The 17,697-nt window shown below is 42.1% G+C and overlaps 2 protein-coding genes across 2 annotated transcripts in view; both read right to left on the reverse strand.

The window, feature by feature from the left end:
- bmp2k (BMP2 inducible kinase) overlaps positions 1-7,702 on the reverse strand; it is a gene marked incomplete at its 3' end in the record, with an annotated part of 48,622 nt that extends 40,920 nt beyond the window's left edge. The window contains exon 1 of the mRNA XM_080531532.1: positions 7,054-7,702. Within this exon, the coding sequence (XP_080387658.1) occupies positions 7,054-7,204 (151 nt within the window). The 5' untranslated portion in view covers positions 7,205-7,702. The remainder of the gene's footprint in view (positions 1-7,053) is intronic.
- A 4,893-nt stretch (positions 7,703-12,595) lies between these two features.
- On the reverse strand, positions 12,596-17,283 carry anxa3a (annexin A3a; the record flags this gene model as incomplete). Its single annotated transcript, XM_080531534.1, has 12 exons — positions 12,596-12,674; positions 13,554-13,676; positions 14,284-14,342; positions 14,579-14,674; positions 14,789-14,882; positions 15,099-15,155; positions 15,306-15,385; positions 15,555-15,645; positions 15,799-15,912; positions 16,660-16,754; positions 16,947-17,034; positions 17,269-17,283. The coding sequence occupies 12 exons, from the start codon at positions 17,281-17,283 to the stop codon at positions 12,615-12,617; spliced, it is 972 nt and encodes a 323-aa protein (XP_080387660.1). The 3' UTR covers positions 12,596-12,614.
- Between the last annotated feature and the right edge of the window lie 414 nt (positions 17,284-17,697).

The following is a 17,697-nucleotide window of genomic DNA, read 5'->3' on the forward strand; positions in this document are numbered from 1 at the left end:
TTATGACTTTTTGTCAGATGCCTGATCAGAAAAAAAACTGGTCCTCTAATTCAAACTCATACATGGCCGTTAAAGTAAACAGAAAATAATTGTATATATATATATACGTATAAATATAATATATTACATTACTTTTAATATGGGGGCGATGAAGAAACATTTAGAAAATACATTTTAAGTGACGACTACTAACAGAAACACGTTACGATGGTGTTGATAATCCCATCATGCTTGGTGGGTGGGGACGTAAAGTAAACAAGACTTACAGTGCTGTCTTGCTGCCGTCTTCACAAAGCGCTCGGGGATGCTTTCGCTTCAAGTGTTCGTACATAGCAGTTGTACTGCTGAGATAAGCCATATCCAATTTACAGAGCTTAGAGAGCTCCACATTGTTGGGTCTCTGTCTAAAATACTCCCACACTTTAGTTTAGATGATGGTGAATTAGGGATGGACGGTTTTTCGGTTAAACCGAAAACCGGGGTTTATAAAAATAGAAACGGTTTTTTATCAAAACCGTCTGAAACCGTTTTTTTTTTTTTTTTTTTTTTTTTAGAAGAATAAAATAGAATAAGAATACAACTGGAACATGTCACATGTTTGTCGTGTGTGAAAATAACAATGATACAGTCTGAATCTGCCGCGCAATGAGTGAGAGGTTTGGTCAGTTGTGAAGAATAACTGAGGATTAATATCTAATTGGGATTATATTTAAGGGTAACGAATCACTCTATGGGAAAGATAGTTGCCTTCAGTTATTGGTAGATAGGAAAGTTTTTTTTTACAATTACTCGCTTACATTTAATAAGATCATTTTCGCTGCTCTCTGTAAAGCGCATTGGGTCACTTTTGTGAGAAATGCGCTATAGAAATAAAATGTGATTTGATTTGATATCAATCAATCAATCAAACTTTATTTATGTTCTATAGCACAAATCATGCATTGAATGTAACTCCAAGTGCAGTATTTACTAAACCACAATATAATAAAACAAGAGCTATACGGATCAAGAGTGTTTGTGCACAGCGCCACTGTGTGTGAAGGCGCTACTGAAAGTGATGACAGAACGCATGTCTCAGAAGATACGCGGTCACTTAGTGACGCAAAGGTAGTTCTGTATTTATCTCTATCTGTATTAGTACATTTATTTTGAAAGCTCTATTTTGACAGCTCTACCATGGGCACTTTTATTTTGATGGGGCATTCTTTGTTGATTGACTTACGACAGTTCAGGACGAGTCAGTCTCGCGGCATGTGGTTTTTATGAAAAGCTTTAAGTATGTTCACTGCATAATTCTAAGTCTAATATTTCAGTGATTATTGAGCAGTATTCAAATATTTAAATACATTGAGCAGCAGCTGAAACTTTGTCTAAGAACCAAGATATTGAGAAAGCAGTTCATTCAATGAAGACGCTGTTCCAAGAGATGATCTTCCGTGCAGGCGTGCACCCTGGATCAGCGGAGCTGGTGTGTTAAGTGTTCATGTGTTTTCATGTATGGTGTAGCTTACAAAAGTCTGCCTTTCCACTTATATTTGTGAAACTAAGTAGCCTAAATGTGTTGCGACTGTGCTTACGGTGTTTTAATGGTGTTCGACATGAGTGTATTGTAACAGTAGGGCTCAATTATTAGAAATTGGCGCTCTTTTTTTTATTTATTTTTTACTTTTTTTTTTTTTTTTTTTTACTGTATTTTTCGGTTAACCGGAAAACCGCGGTTTTACTCTCTGACGGTTTTTCCCTATGGTGAATCCATACTTTGACCGGGCGCACGCAGCCATCTTGCGACAATTCGACGTATTTCTGTCATCGATTACGTCGATACGTCATACTTCATATCTATGAAATGCTGCTGTGTGAGAGTGTATCCTAATGCTGTTTCATTGACTAACCAAATCAATGCATCCATGGCATTGGCCCCCTCTCTTTGTGTCTTCCAAAGCCCATCTCACCCTTGGCAAACCCACCCCCAAACGGACCATAATGAGTTGGTGGAAAATAATTCATTTGGAATAACACAAAAGAGGGAATGATGGTCATATAGAGAGGCAGATACAGAGGGCCTCAATGAGCAAGCACAAAGGAAACAACCCTCTACCACGGGAGCGAGGGCTGCGTCGTACCAGCATTCTTTATAGGGTGCTAGAACAAGACAACAAAGGGACACAATCCGCCCATTCATCACCAGTACAGTATGCAAATAATGTAGATGGGATGCATTTTTTCCCCACAGTCTCTGCAGAGAAAAGGGAAAAATCTAATGGGTCGTAGAATTAACATGAGCAAGTGAAGGCTGCAACATGCATAATTATGAACACATAACACCATAATCAACAAGCCAGAACCCCCTGACTGAGCCCGTTTCTAAGAATGTATTCCGATTTTCATTGCTGTATCGGTTCATACTGAGTGTACAATACCGCACTGTCAAGTCTTTGCTAGCAACAGTAAAAGCATTCAGTGGCAGCTAATGTTTATACTACTCCTCACAAACCTCAAAATGACAGTATCTATTCAATATATCTGCCTGTCATCGCCCTGGGATTAACTAGCCTACAACTCTACTTCCTGGTTTACATTATTCAAAGTAATACAGTACATCCTTTGCTAACAATATTAGCAAATTAAAGCTTTTAAACCTCAAGCTCCCTTCCAATAAGAATATTTAGTATAATACTACTGATAAGAAGTACATTTGACATACTTGTTTTGATAACTTCATAGTAATACTTCTCCAGACCAAACTAAGCCTCTAAAGACATAATATATTATGGAAAAGCCAAGTGTTTACTGTGAACACAAGCAGCTGTGAGTATGGAAACTGTGTTTGCAATTCTACTGTTTACATGAACTTCCGTGGCTTTGCTTGGTCAGAGCATATCTCTGCAGCCGAGCTGCACAATCTCACAGCACTCTTATCTCTCAAAACACCTTCTGGTTCAAATTACAAAACCTGATTAGCGACAACAGAATGTGTTAACTGTTTTTCCTCAACACCATCAACAGTAAACTGAGTGTGTATCTATGGACTCGGGGTTCAGCTGACAGCACAGCAAATAATGTAAATCATGTGGGGTCAGCATGTTGGTGAAACTTAGTTTTTCTGTAGACTCACTTTTCCTCATATGCATCAACAACCATACACTAAAACAGAGCTTCAGACCATCCATTGATGCTTAGCTCTTTTAAGATGGGATTCTGGGGACCAAAGATACTCAGCGATAAAGGTGACTTTGGATAACCTTGTGCAGTACTGAGTTAGCCTATACCTCACTGCATGGCTGGTAACTGTAAGTGCAGATAAAACTAGTGAACCTTACTAGACGTCACGTGATAAACCGAAGCGGTGATTTTGTTTCCTAGAAGTCACCTAGGATGTAAATATAGGCTGTTTGTCATGTACACAAACACACAGAGTGGCCATGCGCATAATTATGCTTGCCATGGCCCCTCACCATTTGCCTGACAGCCAGAAATGTTGAAGCCAGCCTTGTTAAATAAGCAAGCAGTCTGCTTGTCTGATTAGTAGCTTAAAGGGAAGAGAGGACAGTCAGTTTATATAACTGACAGATTGATTTTCTCATACCTACTTAAAGACAGTCTCGTACCAAAACAAAGCTAGCCTGAGGGGCTTGGCTCTTGAAAGGAACTTCTCTCTGTCTGCTACATTAAACAAACAAAACAAAAAACTCAGTGATATTTGGCCACGGGTGACTTGCATACAGATGCATCCTGCAACTAAATCTATCTTCTAATTTCTGTATCCTTCTCTGAGATAGCTTTGGACTTAATCAGAAACCACAGTGGTTCTATTACAGCACTAAAGAGGGAAATGACAGTTCCTGCTCAATACTAGATCAGACCTACTCTGCAAGTCTGTGACTTAAAAAAAGAAAGAAAGAAAACAATAAAGAAAAGGCTTACTCAGCATATGACTGTTGTTTACTGATAACAGGTAGCCTAAGCTACATACATTACGCAATCCTCTATTTCTGCAGTAAATTGTCTTAACAACATAATAAAGATTTTTGTCTTACTTTTACATGGCAAATTGCTTTGCAATGGAGTTTAATTACTGTGTAACAACATGTGTAAGGTACAGGGGCAACTGTAAATTGTTACAAGTAAACCATATTATCTAAAAGTGTATGAGAAGGAGGAGTGGCGGAAAGTTCCTAAGCAGTGATCATCGGGGGTTTAGGTGCTTGACAACTCTTCTGACTGCTTCCATCTCTCCTCCCGGGCAGCCTGCTACATTCTCTCTCTGTCCAGCTCTGAGGCTTTGAGGGGATCTCATGCTTTTCATTAGACTGCCACAGCTGCTGACTAACGGTTGAATAAGGAGGAGGAGGAGGAGGAGGACGAGCCTCTGGGAAGCATCCCATGATTCATTGAGTACCCTGAGAGAGCAAAGTCACACAAGCGACCCACTGACAGACGCTGCCAGGCTGCTGGATGGCGGCCGGGGCCACCAGACCGCGCATACAGATGAGTGTCTCTGCCCTTGCCTCGTGTCCTTAGAGGGACGGTGATAGGGTGTGTGTGTCTGTGTGTGTTTTGGGGGGGCATATAGCCTCAGAGGAACGGTGATAGGGTGCCAGTGAAAAGTGTGTGTGTCTGTGTGTGTTTTGGGGGGGGCATATAGCCTAAGCCCCACAACATCACCAAGACCACCCATCCTTAACATTCCATACTGACTGAGATGGTCAGAAGAGGAAACCTCCCTACATGCTCTTAATGGAGGTCTCAGCCAGTGACACCACATGACTAGCCCACATTGTGACATCGGCCCATGACCTCTCCTGTAAAGAGTGGCGTTTTTGTCTCGGACGATCATTTCTGCTTCGCCACGCAGTAGCGCATTGATTGGGGCTAGGTTGCGTAACCTAACTGGAATACTTTTTCAACCATGTAGTTTGTGTGCAAATGTTGAGGAGGGTGCCGGAATCATCATCCCACTTAAACTGCATCCGGATCAGTGTCTAGGCCTATGTGAGACATGACATGACACAAAGGACGTTGGGTAATGTTGAATGTTGAATGTTCCGGCAGGGAGAACATCTTCATTCAGATACACTTCTAAAACAACCTCTATAATCAAAAAACTGATTCGCTTCTTGCTTTTGGCAGTCATTAGCTACTTACGGGGGGCACCACGAGAAGGTGTTTTCCACGCCACATCAACATGCACGGATGCTGAATGCTCTCTATTCGCAGTTCGCACAAGGTTTTCCACTTGTTGTGAGCTTAGAGTTCACTAGCTTTAGAGACCCCAAGGCTATCCTGGGTGAGGCTCAATCGTCTCCGGACCGGCGTCGGGCGTTTCCGCTCATCAATGCACAGATGGGGCTTGGCCCCAAACGCGTCGTGCGAGTGTGGCGCAGAGGACCAAACCGCAGACCATGTTATCCTGGATTGCCCGGTGTACCACCCACCCAACGGGATGCATGGTCTGTCGGTATTAGATGACGAGACGATGACGTGGCTTCTGGAGGGGTGTCCAGAAATATAGCCCGGGTGAGCCCCTCAACCAGGTCTCGGGGTGGTAAAAGGGTAGCCCCTCGGCCCCGAGCCCGGTGGAGTGGAGAGGAAAACAGCTACCCATACGCCGAAGAAAAAAATGATTTTGCATTCAGGGGAAAACAACAACAAAGAAAACATTAATCTCAAATGTCTGCACGCTAAGTACTCTTCCTCATTTTGTCCTCACTTCTCCAACTGTGCATGGTAGGTAGGACACTGTCAGATGTTGTCTTTACGGCTACTTGAGGGAAAGATTCTTCATTGGGCAAATATGGCACTGTTGAAACACGCTATTATATTACCATGCTATTGAAAAGTGATCTGGCAGGGTAACTGTTGTATTCTATGCAAATTCACAACTACAATAACACTGTCATACACACTGCTGTTATTTCTCAATCAAATGTGGTGAAGCCAGTTAGTCAGTAACTTGTTGAGTGAGATCCTGGACCCCTCTAGGCTGAGAAGACTATGAAGTGCTGTCTCCAAACAAAGTTGGCAGGTCATTTTCCTTCATTCTAAAGTCAAATGAGGACTGAGGAGAAAGGAAGGCGGGGCTTTGAGTGAGAGAATACAGATGTGTGGTAGTATACGAGGGCAGAATGGGCTTTGAGTGAGAGAATACAGATGTGTGGTAGTATACGAGGGCAGAATGGGCTTTGAGTGAGAGAATACAGATGTGTGGTAGTATACCAGGGCAGAAAGGGCTTTCTTAAATAGGCCAAAGGTCGTGAGGGTTGGTTCGATGACTGGACATCAGGCTTTGAATCAGAGGTAAAGGGTCTCATGTGTGGGTGGCTACATCTCTAGGGAAAACAGTGAATTAATGCAGTGCAGAGCTGGAAACTAGTGCAATGAAGTCAGCCAGTGTCCGAAACGAAGCAGAGAAGTTAATAATAGAGGTCGGAGAAAACAGGAACTTGGAGAGAGAATAGAGCAGGAAAAGAGAGAAGTTGACCAGTATCGGTTGTTCTGGTTAGACTGCTGCTGACTCATTCAATAATTTCCATTTTAGCACAGGAACACCCCTGTTCTGTAGTGGAATCATCTCTCACCTCAACTTAAAGAAAGGGCAAGTTCATCCAGAGTTAGACTTATATGGACATGAACCATGGTATGCTATAGCCCCCTCAAAGATCCGTACATGTATTGACCCAGGGGGACTGGACCATTACAAGCTGGAAGGGCACTCCTCCCCGTGCTTGCAGTTGAAGCAGTTTCTATGGTACCTCAGCTATATCACTGATCCCAAATGGCCTAGTAAAAGTTTCTAACTTCTGAAATTGGCCTATTTCAAAATCACTCTTCTGCAGTTAGCTAACTCCCTGGGAAATGGACAGATGCTTATAGTTAAGTCTAAATCCCCTTAGGCAAAACGGATAGTTGGACGTGAATCAACAATGGCACCCAACCCCCCCTTACTGAAAAGTAACAACGTGTTGTCCAACGAGTGTGAATAGCATGCAATACAGACAATGTATTTGAGTGTTTAACTGTACAGTGAATGACATAATGCCCATACATAGCTACCTTCTGCTATCAGCTCTTCCACGGTGACCTGATACCGGCCGACAGCGAACACTTTCCCGAAGTAGTTACTAAGTCCGGAGCCGGAGCCGGAGCTGGATCCACCTCCCAGCCCGCCGCTCTCAGACTTCGGCATGCGGGAGAACTTCTTCATGTTTGCTTTCTCGAGAACAGTCTCTTTAGGCTGCTACAGTCAAAGTCGAAATGAAATCGTATTATTTCAACGTCCCCCCTATCTACTTATCCCAAATCTCCTCTTGTCCTGCATACTCTGCCTTTCAGTTCGTCTGGAGGACTACTTATATGTCATGTCATGACAGACAGACAGACAACCAGGCGCAACAGAAGGGTAAACGTCGCTCTGTCCAGACCTCTTCAGCTCTCCTCAGGCTGGCCAGCTACTGACGTTATCTCGCACGCTGACAGCTTCCTCCTGGCGTTGACAGCGAACTTGATTATTGGCTTGATTCGCCGTTGAATGAGATAACGTTAGGAAGGCTACACGCTGCTTATTCACATGTCATGGTCTTCGCTAGCTACGCTACTACTGTGTGGTACTAGCATGCATGCAGGAAGGCGTTGCACCCAGATGAGTGGCTGCAGCCTCCCAGCCTCTGCAGCCTCCCAGCCTCTGCAGATAAAGCCCAACAATGCAGACGGTGTTCACGCTGCCGGTGTTCAGATCACTGTGCTGCTTCGTCTCGCCCCTTTAGGTCGCGCACAACAACCCGACGGTATGAACCGATAGCTCGTGGAGGGAACACCCCCGTTCTGCGTTCTCCCCCTTCCTCCCCCTTCCTCCGCGACTTCTCCTCTCCACTCCCCCTTCGCGCCGTTGGGAGTCAGCTAGCTCGCGAGCTGGTTAGCTTTGGTCGCTAACTGGCTTCTCTGACTGAAACAGCAGTAGACACCAACACTGCGGGTAGCTAGCTGGCAACAGCCGGCATAAAAATGAGAAATAAATATCCACACGCTGCTCGTAAATATCCGCGTACAAACTCGTCTGTTCGGTTCGTTTCCTTTCGACGCGTGTCTGTAAACTTCGAACCCAACGCTTCGAACTCTGTCTGTCTCTCTCGTGACTCCCAGCAGCACAGATAAGGCTGCGTTCGTAAATACGCTCTTAAAATCTGATCAGCACTCATGGAATGTCTCTCGTCCAATGAAATTACTCGGTCGCTCTATGACGTTGAACCCAGTGTTGCGCTCCGGCGCTCTCAGAGCGGATTTACGAACGCACCCAGTGTGGGTGGTTTGTTATTACCCAATCAGACTGACAACCTAACCCAGCTTTGTCCTCCGTCCCTTCCTATTGTTATGATTGGTGTAAGGAGCGCCCGAGCAGACAGTGCTCTTCTCTGATGGGGTGGCGTGAATGACAGTCTGCTTGTCTTACCTTATTCCAGTTAGGTTGAGAAATAACACAAAACAGCTTCTTAAGAACTAGCCCATGTGGGACTGGTTGTACAGCATTATGATCATCTTTTTTTCATTTGCTCGACACAGTGATCCACATAATTCATTGATGATAGATATGTTCTGCCTGCATTGGTTACAGCCTATTTTTTGCATTTCATAAATGTAATTTTCTAATCTACATTATGTTTCCATAATATATTTATAGCCTATTGTATTATCATTATCAAGTCATGTAGCTTTTACATGACATGTATACAATACATAGAGTACTACCACCGTTTTAAATAGCTGCTCTGCTTAATAAGACCAAAACCCATGAGAGAGGAGATTTTCCTGAGTTACTGAGTTCATTGTTATGAGGAAGTGGCATGTGACATGTCAGTTATTACAATAGATGGCATGATGTTCAATATCAGTTATTATAATAAGTTACTTCATGTTCAGTACACTAATGTAAACCCATTTGGATCCCATGATGTACATTTGCAGAACCACAGGCAACAAAATGTGTCTAACAATTCCTATACCAGCATGCACCTTTCACAATAATTTGTGTTAGATCTATTTCATCTTAATTCTGTCAAATTGATACTACTGTTGCTCCAATGATATGATTGGTAGTTAATCGTCTAAATGTTTAGAAGCATTTTGATCAGTTATTATCATAACATGTTACTAGGTCACTGGGTATGAGAAGGCAAGGCTGACACAGAGATTACATAAGAGACATGGAGGGTCACATGACTGAACCCCATGTCTGGACAGATATATCCTGTTCCACCCCCCGGCCTATATACATATGGGCTTACAGGAGGGTCTGTTATCACAATTATTGTTCCTCGTTCTGGAACTACATACTGCCACCTGTTGGTGTTTTTCTACCGCCCTCTATAATGAAACATAAGCTACCTAAATATGTTCATGTTATGGCCTCCTGAGCCATAATCTAACCCTGAGAAATTGTGTTATTTGTTGCAATAAGGTAAATCAATATCCAGCATGGATAGTAATACTGTTTCTCTTGGATGTTTCTGTTTCTGTCTCATTCTGTCTAAGTAGATCAGTTCAACTTCAATGACATTAAATAGGACTAAATGAATGCAGGTATTTCTTTTCAAGAGCTTATACAAAATGCACTAGGGGAATATGGATACAAGAACAATTGTGTCATCCTTGCTCAAGGGACCTCAGTCTATGCTAGAGACATCCCACCCCCCTCATTGACACACACACACACACACACACACACACACACACACAGAGAGAGATGTGACAGCGAGTTGCGTGTGAATAAAGATGTAGGTTGGTAAGTTTCTCTCTGCCCTCCCCTCTGAGCAGAGAGGATAGGGTGAGGAGTGAAGGACTCTGGGTGATTATATGGGTTTAATGATGATCTGTCCTTGCCTTTAGGCCCTCCTCCACCTCAATAAGCAGTGACTGACTACTCTCTCTGCCTCTCATCAATAGAGGCTCCACAGCACACAAGCTTGCTAACTCTCTCATCTGCCTGTTATCAGTGGGCTTCTAATAATAGGACCATTGGAAAAATCGAAGTAGCCTACTAAGAGTTTAACAGTCCCGTACTGTAAGTAATGGAAAAGAGTGAAGAATGACTATGAAAGAATGTGGGGCTAAGAAATCTGAGATATGATATTCGAGTAGCACAGTAATAATATTAATTCAATCTGATTGTTATGGCATCTGGATCCAGGATGTAAATATGGAGGGCAAGGTCATGTGACATGTACAACAGTTCGGTGACATTTACTCTCTAAGATAAGGAGTAGGCTACATGGACTTGCGTCTGTTTTTGTTAATGAAACACCAATGTCGGCAGGCATGACAGAGGATTCTGTGAGGATAAATAACTGTATATCTACTGTAAATGATTTGGAGGATACAGCTTATTGAAGCTATCAATTATACAAACTCATTCACTCTCTGGGCGAGGGATCCTCACTATCATGCCAGTTGGCAATTATTATTGTGGTTTCAAACCAACAAAATGACAACCTTTCACTGAAAAATAATAATCTTTTCCTCCTCTACAATATTGCATGACCACACACCATATTATTGTCAAATTTAGCTTGCAATGTTGGCCAAAGCAGTGGATATGGCATGCAGTCCCATGTAATGGATGAGGTAACCTTCCATTATTAAAGTAAAAATTCCATCACCCTTTTTCACTTTGCTTCCACAAGTCTGCAGGCAACATTTGGAATATCAATAAAGAAAATGCTTTGGACAGACATTTCATATTGGCAGCTACCACTACCTTCAGGCAGTCCTTGTGTTTTGCCTAGTGTTTTCACTCTCAGTACCGGTAATCAAGATATTTCAAAATGAGAGCTAGATTTCACTGTTTGTTGGGAAAGCATTGTATGGAAAAGGTGAAAGGGACATATTCTATCTATACTGTCCTGTTTTGTCATATTGTAGGCTGCTACTCACCTCTCTAGCTACTTTGAGATCATACATGTGAATCTGATCTACTTTTTTTATTAGTAATTACCATAACTTATTTGTACTTATGTCTATTATTGTTGATTTTGTATTCTGCTGCAATGCCAATGTCGAAGAACCTGAACCTAAGAATTGTACATTGGATGTAATAAAAGCAATTCTGATTCTGATGTGCTTTATGTAGAATAGGCCTATGTTTCTAAATAATCAAATGCACACCACAAAACATATTTTATATATTAAATATTAAATAACAATATGCATAGCTATTTCCTCCTAGATGAGCTATTCATCCTTCAGATACACCCACTTCTGTGAGCCAGCTTGTGCATTACTTGGGTCTCTTTCTCTACTCATCTCAGACAAGGCCATGCAGCATCATTAAACCCAAGGCCTCAGCAAATGAGCTCCATTGATTTTTCTACCTGCACTCCACTAATGGCCGAATTAGATCCATCTCTGTGTTGTTCATTATTTTCCACTTGCAATTACTATATATTATCAGTATAGGGGGTAGTTGAAGGACACACAAAAAGTCCTCAACTCCCTGAGTCATGCTTGATATGCAGATATAGTTTTCACAATACTGAAATCAATAGTTGGACACCCTCACCTTGAGCGTTAAGACAGACTCCGCTCTATCGTGTTCTCACACATGCAGACTAGATGCAAATCTGTGAAAAGTGGAACACGGTAAAGCATCTTGGAGTACTGTAATCAAGACTAGTTTATGTTACTACTACTGGCTGTGTTGATGAGGACCCAGGGGATAATCATTTTGTCAAAGCCCAGATAATGAGCATGGGGTCATTTTAGGACAACGTCGCCACCTGCTGGGCAAGAATTTAAGTACTGGTTGGAATAAAGATGAACTCCACTGAAAAATCACATTGAATGAAACCAACACCAGCTCAGGTAGTTATTTTTTAATGCCGTAAGTTACAATTGCATAGAAAGTAGCACAAAACCAGCATATTGTTGTTCTAAATACAGTCAAAATATGGTACTCTAAGGGCTTTGCCTCCAGGGCAACATACACTGCAGTACATACCACTGTCAGATAAGCTTTCGTCCTACTCCATCAAATGACATCCTTTCTGATTGGATATTAATCCGAAAAAATAACAGGTTTTCTCCTTTATGTTAAATATGACAGTGTGATACATGAGAATGTCATGAGGTTAGGTGGTACTGTATAGCATAACGGGCAGAGATGTCCTGTGATGTGTCCTTCCATCATTCACTCACTCATGCATCATCGCCTCCACAGAGGTTAATCAGAACCTTTTTATCGTTCCCATGGGTGTCGGACTGGAAAGAAAGACAAGACACACACACAAGTCTGGATAAAAAACACTAACAGTTGTCACTCAACAGATAACATCGCTATGTTACCATGACTGTATTTCTACATTGTTAAGTACCAAGTCATAATAATATGAAGACAATCATGTTAATGGCAATTCTAAGAAACCGTCTTTGTTTTGAAAGTGTAAAGCAGTGTAGATACTGTAAAAGATGAGTAGTGATAGGAAAAGGCACTGTACATAACAGTATCATGACATAATGATTGAGAAAGCAGAGATTGGCACACTGAAAGCATTGAGCAGTGCAGTGAGTGTCTCTTCTAGATGGCAGTAATGAGTTAGTTGTGATTCTTCTGGACTGTAGTTAGAGAGTTAGTCATCCCCTCCACAGATGTCCTTCAGACAGTCCCCGTGGCTGCCCGACACGTCAGACTAGACACAGAGGGAGGAAGACAACACCACCTGTCACTCACACCAGAGAGGACACACCCACCAAACTCAGCTCCACCCACTCTGCAATTGGTAAATGCTGCGTTCATGTGAACCCAGAAACGTAGAACTTGTTTTTGGAAGTATATACTTTGGAAGTATTTGCATTGGTTGATTCTGATACTCTCTGAGTAGGAACTTTATTTTTTATTTTTTCCATAAGAGATTTTCCGAGCACACTATGAACTCAGCATTGGTGAAGGGGAGCCCAACTCTGGTCCTAAGAGACTACATACAGTGTCGGCGACCCTTGAACCTTGCCCTTTTCATCAGGCGCTGATTTGAACTCTATTGTCAATTGATCAATAAAGCACCAAGACAAAGGGAAAAGGAATGGGTTAGCCACTGTAGCCGTGAAGGACAGGAGTTGTATTTCCCTTAACTATGTGGTCAGTGTCCATGTCTAGTTACAAAACCCCCAAAGAAGAAAATCTAATATAGCATTGTATGACAGGAAAAGATGGCCACAACACTTATTCAATACAATTACAGAAATCGATTCACAAGAGGAAATTGGTGAGTGTGTTGGCCCCCCTTTCATTTCATACATTGTCTGGGTTGTGTTTAATGACTATCATTTTAAAGTTCTAATTTTTGTCAGTGAGCAGATAGGAGTGAGAAAACAGGGACAATAAAGGTCTTTACACACTACAGGGCCAACTTGAACCATACTGTGCTGGCTCAGACATTTTCCGTTCACATGACCCTTTTCAGGACTGTTTCAGTAACTATGATGAGGAACCAGGCCAGCCCAGTACAGCTCAGTTTGGCTCTGTAGTGTGAATCAGAGCTGTGTTTGACGAAGATGTCGGGGGTTCTCACCTCGATGGCAGAGTGCAGTGAATAGGTGTACAGCTTCTTGAACTCAGCCCTGATGTCCAGCATGTCGATCTCAGACCGACTCACCATGATGCGGTTCAGGGTACACTCATCTGTTCCTCCTCCCTACAGCAGGGGTCACCAGACACTCAGGAATCAACCTCTACGGGCTGGTTTCCCAGTTACAGGTTAAGCATTGTCCTTGACCAAATGACACTTTCAATGGAAATTCTCCATTGAGGATGTGTTCTAGTCCAGGGTTAGGCTTAATCTGTGTCTGGGAAGCCTACAGTATATGGATTCAGGGCTTATTGGTAGGGATTAACTTGAGGAATTATTTACTTGTTTTCTCTTGTAGTTCCATCCCCCAGCACCAAGAGGACGACATAGGGCCCTTTCTCAAACCATGTGTTGTTAAGTTGCAGACCCCTAATACTCACAAAACCTCAACCAGAATGCATATAAACTCCTCTTCTAACAATGTCCAAAAAGTTAACATATCTGTTGCTTGAGTGTGGAAGAACATGCAGTGCCTTGGGGATAATGCCTTATGTTTTGAATTGCATGTTGATAATGCAACAGGTCAGGTGGTCAAGAATTTCTTGACTAGTCCTTACAAATTTTTCAATATTCCATAAGACATACTTTGAATTCGGATACAGCTAAATGTGTTGTAGCTACTGTAAATTCGGAAATATTCATGACATGCTGAGGTGAGTGGTGGGATGCTTACCTTCATGCTTTCACAGAGGCGTTCAGCTAGGAATGCTGGGACATTCTTCACACATTTCACTAGGAAGGGACAGCAATATCGCACTCAGTCAACACGTGGTACTATTAGTGGTAGCTACAGTGGAATAGCAGTACACTGTCATAGTAAGTTATGCAAATTGTCCTGAGACACATCATCAACATCACACCATGTGTGTGTGGTACACAATTAGTACAATTGTGAGTGCATCATAAGCAAACACAAATACAGAATACATGAGCACAAATACTGAATGACAATCACTAAGCTACTTCACCAATAGCCACAAGCAGCTCCTCCAGCACCCCAGACATCTCTCCCTCGACGCTCTCCTGAAGGGTCTTCCCACTGATGTTCTTGTATTCCACCAGAGCTACAGAACAGGGAGGACACTAGATATCAGCAAATGCCTATAGGCTACTGCATGCACAGTAATATACAGTGTAGTATCGTAAGGAGCCACGGTAGGAAGGAAGGTTTGCGTTACTTTGTCGTAGCTGAGGTATGCTTCTTTGGCACAGGATCTCAACGAACTTGGTCTCATCAGTCCCCCACTTCTTCTCGCCAGCGTTGTACAAAGTCTGACAGGGAAATTACAGAAACACTCATTCAAACAGTGTTTTACATTAGCATACAGTGCACAGCATTGAGAAACCATTAAAACAACAACACCCCTTAGGTTTCCACTGAAATAAAGAAAATGCAGTGTGAATGCGTCATTACTTTGTAATAATTTAAGAAACATAAAGGCAAATCCCTGGCAAGGTAAGTCAGCATTGAGAGTTAACTCACTGCACCTTAGCATCTTCTTTGGCCTGATTTGCGTCCACACTGGTGCTCTCATCCCGCTTGCCCTGATGAAATACAAACCAGATATGACACAGGCCCACTCTATGTCCTAAAACCACCAATGTTACCACCAATGATACACAGTACATTCAGAATACATTCAGAATCGGAATTTGATTACGGTAACTTATGGTTTGGTGATCTCTCGAACATACTTCAGCCAACAGAAGAATAGCAGTGCAGAAATCTGACTTAATTTCTTCCTTGAGGTCAAGGGTCAACTTCCTCTCGTTCTCTGAGATAGATTAAAAAAAACACACAACTTTTCAATGATACAATGTTACATTACACTGAGTCGTCATTACTACATTATGCCATCATTGACTTGCAACTTAATTAACCTGAGTGAATGATGAACACTGTTGATAACAACGGGGATGAGATATGTCATTATCAGGTTTTACCTTCCAAATAGGCATCAGACAGGGCTTTAATTTGTTTATTGGATCTTGTCGTGAAGATTTCTATCAAGGTGCTGTCATTACAGCCAACTCCCTGCAATTCAATACAATTTCATATGAAATCCACACGATTCCTGATCAGAAGATCACAACATCAAACATTATTTTCCATATCAATGAGGGACCATGTATAATACAATGAAATAAACAAAATAAAATGCTTAAAGATCAATCAGAGCTAACTCACTTTCATAGCTTTTGTCACCTCCTGACAGTCATAGACATCAAAGGGCGTGGCCAATGCTACCAGCAGGTCTTCAAAGTGGCCACGGGTGTCTCCTTTCAGGTCCTCCACCAGAGTCTAGAGTAAACACCGGTACATAGGCGGGAGGTTATGCAGGCAGGTGGCGGGTAGGCAAGCAGGTGGGCACACACGCACACACACACACACACACACACACACACACACACGCACACAACCAAGATTACATACAGGCAATAAAGCATACAATAATTACAGATTATTAAGGGCAAAAACTCAGAGGCTAACCAACAGCTACTTCCCCCAGGCGATCAGTCTCATAAAGAAGCCTACTGTAGACCTGATTATCATCCCCAAGCACACCCCGGATATATGGACTACCTAACCTTAAGCACACAGTCACTTTACTCAATACCACCTCTCACACCCACTGCCACCGATTGCAATACTCATGACATTCTACTTGAACCATCTATTATTTACTATTTGTACTGCTAATTATTTACTGCTGTCTTATTTGTCACTATTGCCACCTTTGTTTTTTATCTTGACTTATGCCTATTGCCTTAATGCCTATTGCAATGTCAGTGAAGTATTTCACTCTCTTACACGTGTGTATTGTCACGTAAAAATAAAACACAACATTAAGCACACAGTAAGTATAAGGTAACACAATTATTGTAATATTTCACAGTAATTATTGTATTATTATTGTAATATTTCACAGTAAAAGAATAACAGAGACACAGAGAGAGACAGAGAGAGAGAGAGAGAGAGAGAGAGAGAGAGAGAGAGAGAGAGAGAGAGAGAGAGAGAGAGAGAGAGAGACAGAGAAACAGTTCTTACCCTGCCAGTAGCTTCATGGTAGGCTTCACAGATAAGTTGGCGCTGACCACTACTCCTATGGGTTAGAACGTCAATCAAGGTCTTCTCTGTTGTGCCTGGAGACAAAACAAAGACGTGTTGGCTATAAAAATACCCAGTATGCAGTCTAACAGCTGATTTGACTTTAAGATCAGGACCTTGAGATCAGGATACACAACAAAATGTGGAAAATGCATATTCCATGACAGTATATTTTCTGAGAATCTTCTGAGAATCAGGAGTTGAGTTGGTTAATATAATCTAGTTACCTAGTCCTTCCATGGCCTTTCGAAGAGCCACTGCATCATCCTTTGCATTGAAGTCTGCCCTGGGCTTGATGCTACCTCTCTCATTTGTCTGAGGACCAAACAAATAAGGTCAAGTTCATATTTTGCAGAGAAATTCAGACTACCATCATCGTGGTGGATACAATCATTACCGTTGCTGTGAAAGAGGTCGGTGAGTCCATAAGACTGTCCAGGTCATCCTGGAATACATAGCATAGGTGCAAATCAGGGACAGTGAATCATTTCGAAAATATCTGGACAAGAAAATAATAATTGCAAGCATCATACAGGACCGCGGTCTCACCCATAAAGACGTCATTTCAACGGTGAATTCGGTCGGTCGGTACCTAAGGCCACAAAAGATGAGAACAGATATTGTGAAAACAAGCGTATCAATCTGCGACGCCCAACATACATAAACCTCGTCGAAGGACGCAACAGATTTATTGAATTGCTGTGAGTTTGAAGTACATTAGAAGTTATTAAACAATGGAAAATAATAACAGGTAGGCTAATGACATATTTGTATATACATGGAACACAAGAGAATATATGTTGTCAAAGTGTAGAGGCATGTCAAGGACATATGTTGTAATCTACAAACAGTGGCCTCGCACGTCAGGTAGCTTCGACTATTTCCACTGACTTGACTTCTCTTGCCCTTTTCCTGCTATGTCAACACGAAATTCCCCTAACAGTATTATAATAAAGTCTAAAAAAAACGATAAACTAT

The sequence above is a fragment of the Nansenia antarctica genome (genome assembly GCF_963989245.1).
Source record: "Nansenia antarctica genome assembly, chromosome: 5".
Taxonomy (NCBI): domain Eukaryota; kingdom Metazoa; phylum Chordata; class Actinopteri; order Argentiniformes; family Microstomatidae; genus Nansenia; species Nansenia antarctica.